This window comes from Chironomus tepperi, unplaced genomic scaffold (genome assembly GCF_022539635.2).
Source record: "Chironomus tepperi strain 1889 unplaced genomic scaffold, CSIRO-AGI_Ctep_v1 contig_430, whole genome shotgun sequence".
Taxonomy (NCBI): domain Eukaryota; kingdom Metazoa; phylum Arthropoda; class Insecta; order Diptera; family Chironomidae; genus Chironomus; species Chironomus tepperi.
This window is the reverse complement of record NW_027226552.1, coordinates 336,996-346,777: the sequence shown is the minus strand read 5'-3', so window position 1 is coordinate 346,777 and position 9,782 is coordinate 336,996. Positions and strand designations below refer to the sequence as shown.

The 9,782-nt window shown below is 33.7% G+C and overlaps 1 protein-coding gene across 6 annotated transcripts; it reads left to right on the top strand.

The window, feature by feature from the left end:
• Window positions 1-8,432, top strand: LOC139097775 (uncharacterized). 6 transcript variants are annotated; one of them, XM_070649732.1, is made up of 3 exons: window positions 1-450; window positions 5,312-6,927; window positions 7,001-8,432. In XM_070649732.1, exon 3 carries the CDS (start codon window positions 7,043-7,045, stop codon window positions 8,345-8,347), a length of 1,305 nt encoding a protein of 434 aa, XP_070505833.1. In that variant the 5' UTR covers window positions 1-450; window positions 5,312-6,927; window positions 7,001-7,042; the 3' UTR covers window positions 8,348-8,432. The 6 variants fall into 6 exon arrangements, with proteins under 6 accessions (XP_070505833.1, XP_070505839.1, XP_070505834.1 ...); XM_070649738.1 differs by lacking the exon at window positions 1-450 and having other exon boundaries at window positions 2,078-6,927; window positions 7,001-7,246; window positions 7,349-8,432; XM_070649733.1 differs by lacking the exon at window positions 1-450 and adding an exon at window positions 2,079-4,110.
• Window positions 8,433-9,782: the final 1,350 nt, after the last annotated feature.

Genomic DNA, 9,782 nt, shown 5'->3' with positions numbered 1-9,782 from the left:
AGCTCCTTAGTTGAATATTTAACTAGTTTGCAAAAGGGGGTTAGGGGGAGTTAGGGAGGTTTGGTGATGTTTGTTCTGGTTTATGGATTTGTAAGTTACGTGTTAGGGTATATTCTTATATTGGAGGCGCAATGTTCATATTTTACAATAAGGCATATCCTAGTCTCAAAGAGAGTCTTGAGGTCAACCAAAATAGTCACATATTAAATGGAGATATGCCCAGTATTTGGCTAACAATGTTGTAGGAAGGCCCGTAGAAGCTCCTTTAAATCCGAATTCATGAGCTCATGTACGACAAAAGAACTCTTGGAAAGAAGCTGTTAATAGAAACAGTATTGAATATGGTATTGGAACTTAGCAATTGGTAGACAGCGATAGGTACATTTTCAGGCAACATCTGAAGGAGGCCATGGATCACGATTGATCTTTTCGGCTACCTAAGACAGTAAAGTAAGTTATATCCAAATCCTTGTCATAAACTCTCTTAATCTACACGAAATACTCGCCTTAACCCCCATCCACATCACTTCCACATGCCTTCCTAACTTCCGATTATAAAACACAATTCAGTAGAAAAAGTTAAAAACAAAAATATAACTTCAAAACAAAAGAAAAAGAGAGAATGAAGCACAAAAAAAAGAAGAACTTTCAAGTTCTTGGAATTAAAATGGGTGTAGAATCGTGATGACGTAGTTTTTTTGTGGTTTCAATGTGGATGTTTTAGTGAAATTGAAAGTTAATGTTTGTCTTGAGGTTTTTAGTGGGAATTTTGATATTTTGAGGTGCTGACTTGGATCAGTTTGGGGTTCAACAGGAAATAAAGAGGCTTACTTCAAATTCTACTCGATTGGAACCTTCTTGAGATAAAGTGTGGGCTTGGTAGGTGCAGACGTCATAGATATAGCTGAATATCTAACATTTAGTCAACATGACTCTAGCTTGAGTCACGCTGACCTGGAGCCAGTTTGTTGAACATTTCTAAGTCGTGTGTCTTCCTACCACAAGAACACAATATCAGAAATGAGTCAAATCTAAAATATTAGCTTTCAAGCCACAATATTAAATTCCCAAAACATTAAATTCCAAATTAATTAAAAAAACATCCATAAATTTTATTAATTCCAGCTTATTTTTAGTAAAACTATAAACACTTAATCTTATCATATCTGAATGATTTTAATCTTATACAGGACCAAACGAGTTCTTAAGCACATTGCAGTCTGCTTAATTTACAGCGTGTGATTCAACACAAAAAGTTCATTTCTATAATAAAAAATCTTAATTAACATTCATTCTCATTCACAAGCATGTATTTATATAAAAAAGCGAAAATCTGGCTATTTTCAGCTCATTCTAATTAGCATATTTGCACCGAGAGGAAATGAAAAAGAAAATAAATGCTTTTATGCCTTTTAGTATGGGAAAATTAGCATAGAACAAAGTAGTTTGGGTAATGCTTGGGGGGTCACTTAGTAAGTTTAATGAGAATTATGCTGAATAGTTTGAAATTTTATTAAGGAAAGTTGTGAAATTGTGAAAAATTTCAAATTTGGGGTTTATTCATAAGTGACGTCTGTATTGAAATTAATGCTCAGTAGCAGGGTCAAACGTTGGGTTAAAGCCTGATCCGTAGGCCTCTATTCCCTGCATTGTAGATGAGCAGGTCTGCAATTTTAGACTGTACCTTACAGTTAACCCTAGGCTACAATCATTCAGTTTTGGACAAGCCCCTGATGGAATATTGGAAGATTTAAATGCCAAAAAAAAAAATTTTTATCAAATTTTAATCCCAAAATCCATCAAGTTCCACTTGAACACCTGACATTATATCATTATCAAAACAATAATAGCTTTATTGCCAATTTTCTTTGAATAGAATATTTTTACGATAGAATCCATTCATACAGTCATCAAATATTCACATTATACTGCTTTCAAATTAAATGTTTACTTCGCTGTATATACTTTGTAGCTATACATATTGACAGAAATAGTAAATGTCAAAAGTGAGGACGGAATTTGTGAATTTCTAGCATTGAAATGATCTTGGAGATTCTCGAATGTTACACAAAAATTGTGAATTTTCAGGTTTTTCAGAATTTTTATTGCTTTGGAAGTTCTTGATGACTTTTTAAATTGTTCCTCAATTCCTGAGGCTAGAAAATTAAGAATTTTTAGTTTAAAACCTCATCATTTACAGCCATAAAATCCCCAAAATTATTTTATTACAAACTTTACGATCATTAATCCGTATTAAAATGCAGCACATAAAAAGAGCATCAAAACTGCATCTCCATAAAGTTCTGCAAAAAAAAAAGAGTAAATAATATAAAATTTCATTATTTGCAAAACGCACACAACCTTAGACCTTCGTTGCTGTGCAGAACAAAAAAAGCACACACAATTCTATTTATTTACAATCAAAATAAAAAGCAATTTAGCCGGCATTTGTTCGTTGCGTCGCCATATTTCCCATTATGTGTTTGTGCATGTCTCACACATTCTGTCTGTTTCCATCTCACTCACTTTGAAACAGAGTGAAATTTGCATAATAAATTTTTATTTAATTTTTTTTTGTTCGTTCTTGACGAAATGAAAAGAGGCACTTAAATATCCACAAAAAAAGTGCATGCACAAAACAAGGGAAAAAATTATTTCGTAAACTTCACCTACAGCCTGAGGTGCATTAGTAATTTCTTATTGTATGAATGATTTCCATAGCGATAAGTATGCTCATATCTTATGAAAATGGTGATTGACAATGAAAATGGGGCAGGTGAATTCACAGTTGAGGTATTTAGGGGATGCATTCTTAATAAAAATTGAGCAACTCAACGACTTAATTGCTTTAAAGAGTAAGCAGATCAATAGTTGTCCACGATCTTCATTTGATGACAATTACAGCGAGCCAAATTAGAAACTTTGATGAAAATTTGAAATTTTTTGACATTTTTGGATACAAAGTTGATCAATAAGCTTACAAAAAACCCTTAATCATGACAGTAGATTCTTAAATAAAGGCTCATAAAGCACCTTTTACCCCCGAGCGAAACAAATGAAGAAGGCTTCACCATAGAGCCCAAATGAGAGTCCAAATGACTGTCATATAGCATCCACATAGTTGCGTCTTCCATTAAATGCTAGACCGAGTGATAGAATTGAAGAAGGCGCCGGTACGCTTATATTTGTAGCCACACGGAAGCCATTTGGATTCGGTTTCCGATTGGTGTGGCTAAAAGAGGTTTAACTGAACCTAAAACCCCTCTTGTTGGATCTATCTTCATTTTTATTGCTTGGGATAATAAAATAGACTTAATGGAGCCTATAAAGTTTCAACGGTCGAGACTTTTCCATTTGTGTCCTTCGAGTACATCTTGCCCCATAGTTCCTCACCCTCATTTCACCTCTGCCAATCCAAATCCCATCAAAAACTCCACTCCAGCACTGCTTAAGAAAACATTCTTAAATGTTCATGCTATTGGTTTGCTTATTAAGAAATCTCATTAAATCGTGACTTCCACGCAATTCTTCTTTACCCAAAAACAAAAAAATATTACAAATTTGCATTTTTTTAATCGCCCAATTTTTCTTTCCTCTCCTTTTGTTCTCGTTCACTTGGTTTCATACCAAAAAAAAAAAATTGTTTTTTTATTTCGTGTGTCTCTCCAACATTCTGCTTTATGGCAATTTTTCGTAGGACAAGTGAAGGAGAATTGTAGAACAATTGAAAAATATAAAGTATATATTCACATACATTCACATTGAAGCATGAAGAACATAAAAAAGAATTTCAGACACATAATGCATTTGGCAATAATGCCCGGTTTTCGTGTTGGAAAAATCATGTACATAGGAAAAAAGCATGAAACATAAAAAAAAAGTTCTCATTTCCCCTCCACACGCAACATCAATACAACATGACAGCAACAGTTGCATGAGTCACACGACAGAAGCGAAAGTAAAAACAGCCTATTACTTAACATTGTGTAATCGCTCTGTTGGCACTGCACACGTGTTGTGCCTGTGTGTGTGTCTTTTAAAATTGCATTTGTAGATCAGCGCATGATGTGCACTTCTTCTTGTTTTTTTGTGCATCGTTTCGTTAAAAATGTATGAAAAAAAAACTTTTCACGGTCAAATAACATGTATGAGTCTGTTCTGTTGATGCACCTACATTAAAAAATTTCTCTTTATTGTGTGTGCAATTTTAAATGAAATGAGGAACAGAATGAAAAAAAAAATTTATGCTCGCTAACACATTTTCTGGTTCTGGGTAATTTTGTTTGGAAGAAGAGGGGGACAAGGGATGGATAGTTGTGATTTTAAAGTTTTTTGCTGGAGATGAGCAGCACATGTGAACAGGAGACTAAGGTATGCTTCTTTATCTGATTGCTCTGACTGTTCTGACTGTTCTGACTGTTCTGACTGTTCTGACTGTTTTGACTGTTCTGACTGTTTTGACTGTTCTGACTGTTCTGACGGTTCTGACGGTTCTGACGGTTCTGACGGTTCTGACGGTTCTGACGGTTCTGACGGTTCTGACGGTTCTGACGGTTCTGACTGTTCTGACTGTTCTGACTGTTTTGACTGTTTTGACTGTTCTGACTGTTCTGACGGTTCTGACGGTTCTGACGGTTCTGACGGTTCTGACGGTTCTGACGGTTTTGACGATTCTGACGGTTTTGACGGTTCTGACGGTTTTGACGGTTCTGACTGTTCTGACTGTTCTGACTGACAATTCAGACTATTCACGGTCTTGTGTTAATCAATCTTGGATTGCTTCAGCCTTTTGCTATCAATACTACAGCACAAATCTCCATTAACTGCCCACTCCCTGATATTCTCATTCTTCCTCCTTCTTTCTTTTTCATTCTCGAACAGAAATTGCTTGTTACCATGTACGGCTTTTGCAGCTTTTTAATGTATTTTTTTTTTCATTCTTTTTCCTCTCTTTCACTACATTTTATTTATGCCGAAATAATATAAAAAAAAAAGTTGTATATAAGTCGAAATAATTACATACACAATTGTTGTATCAGACTGATGAATTCTTTTGTGCATATCCGTATGTAGTGCATGAAGAATAATAATGATGATGATAATGAATATTCAAGTTTTTTCGGGTGGATACATTTGAGGAAGAAAAGTTGTTGTTGATGGATACGGTCATTATAGCTGGTTGTGGGTGGAAGTTTATGGATGAAAATTATTGTAATCAATTTTTTTTGTGTTTTGCAATGGAATTGGATCGTTTGGAGATGATTGAGGAGTTTAAATTGATTTGTTGAGTTATTTAATTTGGTTCTTTTAGGCTGGGATATATGGCTGAATCGGTAAATGATAATCTTGATTGTTGGATGGCTTGCAGCGTCAGAATGATCAATAATGTTACATGACGACAGAATTGTGCTAAATAAGGGCAAGATGCATGCAGAATCGGACTTTTTGACAGAGTATTGGGGAATATTGGTGCATGATCAACATTAGACGTCATTCAAGTGACGCTATGGACTTTGAAGTGTTTTCTTAGCCCTGGCATGTCGTGTACTCTAATTTTAAGCACTTTTAATGCATTACCAATACAAAAACCCACGAACTCCACCAAAAAAGACTCTCCAAAGAAATGGATTTCCATAAAAAAATTAACGATCATCATAATGACAACGATGACGATGCGCATAATACGATAATTGGAAAATGTGGTCACACACATGCGACGCAGATGAAAATATTCACAGATATACAATTTCTTGTATGAAAAATGAAAATGTAAATAATTCATTTGGAGTGTCTTTAACAAACAACAATCATGGCATGAAATAATAATAAAAATGAATTTATCTTTAAAAATTAAGAACTTCTTCGACCGGGGATGAGGAAGATGTGTGAAGACGATTTCGTAACGCTCTGGAAATGATTTATGAATTTTAAGTCATGAAAATTCTTTTGAATTCTCATTGGAAAATTTTCATATTGGGAATTGAATATTTTTCATGTGGATTTGTGGAATTGTAATAAATAATATTAAATTATAATGGCTGTTGACGTTGATTTTTTGAACTGGTGATCTTATTTAGGGCATTTTTTGGTTAATTGACGGGTGAGAATTATTGAGGTCAACTTGAATGATCTGCAAAATGTGGACGTTCATGTCAAAATTCCATATGTTGGCTAGATGAATATGGTCCCTAGTATATGGTATGTCTGTGATTTTGTATAGGCTAGTAGGCAAATAAGGTGCATTATAGGTAGAGTAAGCATGCTCAATCTGTATATTTCAGTAGAGCAAGCTCTCGAGAGTATAAATTTAGCCTGTTCGAAGTATGAATCTGACAACACTTGCCTGAAAGGTACATAGCATAGAATTGACAGAAAGTATGATCCCAAAGTTGTCGTGACTCTGGGATTAAGTCTGCTTCAACAAAATTCAGCCGATGTGACTTTATCATGTAGTCTGACTTAGTATAATTTGGTCCAACGTGAATATAGATTCACGACATCCTGACACTGTTATTCGCAATTTGTATGCCGTGTACCTTTTGAGCTGTAGATAAGCCTCAAAAGTCAAATTTGTGTTAACTACATTCCAATAATTTAATCAATAATACAATAGAATTTGAGTACAGCAACCTCAGTAGACACCTTGTCACCCAATATCATGTAGCAACCAATTTCAATAATATTTGACTGATTAGCATTCTCAAATTTCAATATGACACTTATAAATCGACAGATATTAAATGGCATTATTAAAATTTATTACTAAAAATTTTATGCCTTGATAATTGCCCATTTGTATGATAAGAATCCAGATAGAACCAAAAATTGCATACGAAATAAAATTGTACATTACAAATATAAATAGACTTTTTGTCATCGATTATTATCTTATCGACTAGACTCTTATCATCCATGTTATCTTAATTGGTATGTAAATATTATTACACACTGCTTATAAAGCAATCTCATGAATTTTTAATTGATTTCATTAATATTCCAGCTACCGGATTTGTTCACACATATCAGATCAGAAATCGATAAAATGCTGAGAAAATTTCTTCTTTTTGTTCTTATTTCTGCAGCTTGTGGAACATCATTTGACTGCAAATACGACACATCAGGATGGGCTTATATTGGAGATTTATATTCTTGTGTTGCTCAGCCTGTAGAGATTACATCGAATCAAACTGTCGAAGACTTTCATGGAACTCATCAAGTGGATAAATCTAATGACGACGTAAAAGTTGTAAGCATTGAAAATTGTCGCGATTTGAAATTCATTCCACAAGGAATTGACAAAATTTTTAAAAATTTTATTGCAATTCGATTATATAATTGCAAAATTGAGGAAGTCGGCAGCTTTGACTTGCATGCTTATCATGAACTGAGATGGATTGTCATTTATGGATCACTAATTACATACATTCCTGGAGATTTCTTTATGAATAATGTGAATTTGATTTATGTGAATTTTAATAGGAATAAGATTCAAAATATCGGAAGTGGACTGTTTAGTGGATTGAGTAGCTTGAAGCAAGTGTCAATGAAGAATAATGTGTGTATTAATGGAGGTGGATTGGATCAAAATTTAGGTGCATTTATTGAAAAGTTGATGGCTAGTTGTCCGGAATTTGTAGCTACAACTACTGTTACTGAAACTTATAGTCCGACTTATACTGATTTGATATTAGAAAATAAAGATAATGAGATAATCATTGATAATATCACAGAAAGTTGGTCTACAGAGCCATCAATAGTGACTTCATCAAGTACTGTTGAGGAATTTACAATAACTACTTCAGGAGATCCTGTAACTGATGTTACCTCAAATTTAGATCAAATTTTGACGACAGATGATTTGATAGAAACTTCAACAGCGACTAGTGAACAAACATCACCAGAATATGCAACAGAGCTTTCAATAGACACCACTACTAACTCTCTGAATGACAATTCAGCAACTTTTCCTTCTATTCCATCATCAACTGCTTCAATATCTACGACAACTTCCTCAGCTTTACAATCTTCTACAGCAAAAGTTGCTGATGTTAGTTCCGAACATACTACAAATTCATTTGAAGTCACATCATCAACTAAACAACTAAATCCTACAACACAAGAAAGTCCTTCATCAACAACTTCATCTTCAACTACAATCTGCTACACAACAACAACAACAACATCCCGTGAAACTTCCAGTACAACTAAAACTATCAAAACTACACCAACAATAACTGAAAATTCAGACATTGATGAAGATATTTGCGACATTAAAAAACTAAATGCAAAGTTTGAAAGAGAAATCGAAAAGTATTTAGAATTAAGCACCAGGCCATGCTACAGCTGAAGGAAGTGAAAATTCATTTTGCATGTTATTTTTGGTAGAATTTATTGGAGTACGAAATAAATTTGAATATGCTATAAAAAGTAAATTGTATGTTATATAATTAATGAATAGGAATGTGATGTAGAAACAATATGGCATATGGTTTTTGGTAAGGAAGTTGATAAATGTACGTCATTAAGTTCTCATCAATAATTTTTAGTTTGTTTAGTAGATTGTTGTGCATTTTTTGTGGATGAATTTTAATATGTGAGGGGGACTGGCTATGGACTAAGGGCGGATTCAACGAGAAGGGTGGGATGGACGGTTGGGGGTTGGTTTTGGCAGTCAGCCCTGATCACCCGCTATCCCTGCGACACAAGGCTCCATTTGACAGTCATCTTGTTGCTTTAATCAATTTGGAATCCATTTGAAACCTTCCTGCTTATTGCTGTCATTCAAAAAAGTCAATTCAACTTCCAACCTTGCTTAATTCTAGTCAATAATTCAAAAAATCATCCTCAAATCCAATTAATTTATTTTCCACCAGCCAAAATACAAAAAAAAATCCATCAGGTTTCCAAAAATACACTTCAAGTAAAGATTCATCACCCAATTTACAATCCACATGCTTCTCATATCCATTAAGAATAAGAATAAAACACAAAAAAAAAAATTAAATTGACTATGGGTTGAGATCAATGTCAATAAATCAACTGTTTTATTCATTAAAATGTGAAAAATTTCCACCCAATTTTCATTGAAAATTTTTTGTTTTGTTGTGTCGGCTCCAAAAAATTTTTCGCTTCTTTATTTCCTCGGTGCTGTGTTGAATGATAAATGAAAAAAAAAAGAGAGAAAAAAATATACTTTTTGGAAAAAGAAAATTAAAAACATCTGCTGGAGAAGAAGTCAAGCATTTTAATATATATTTGGCAAGTCAGATGTTGTTATTGTGACTACTTTTGTGTGTGTTCCAATTACAAATTTATGACTACAATTCTTATTTTTTTCAAATATTTATATATTTTCGACATTAAGTAATAAAAATATATATAAATAAAGAAATACTCAAGCTTATTAGCTGAGGAAAAGAATTTCGTTTAAATATCAAAGAAGATATACAAATTTTCTACGGTTTTCAAGTGGAGAACTTGACTGACTAGTTGAAATTAAATAAGTTTTGGCTATTGCCAGATTGAAGAGATGGTCTGATGTGCTTAGAATTGAGACTATTTGCGAATAACAGAAGTCGGTTGATTGATCCAAAATCCGTTACCAGAGCAGCATGACTGAGGCGTGATGTGTGATTTAAACCGAATCTAGTCAGTCAGATTCATGCCGATCTGTTTCTAATCAACTAATTTATTTGTGCAATTTAGGATTCCGATTAGGACATTTAGCTTAATTGAAACTGTTTCCACTGAGAACAAGATAGTCGAAATGATCGAGACTATCT

Bases quoted from the DNA above. Each gene is read 5' to 3' on its own strand.
- LOC139097775 (XM_070649732.1), top strand. From the start codon at position 7,043: ATGCTGAGAAAATTTCTTCTTTTTGTTCTTATTTCTGCAGCTTGTGGA.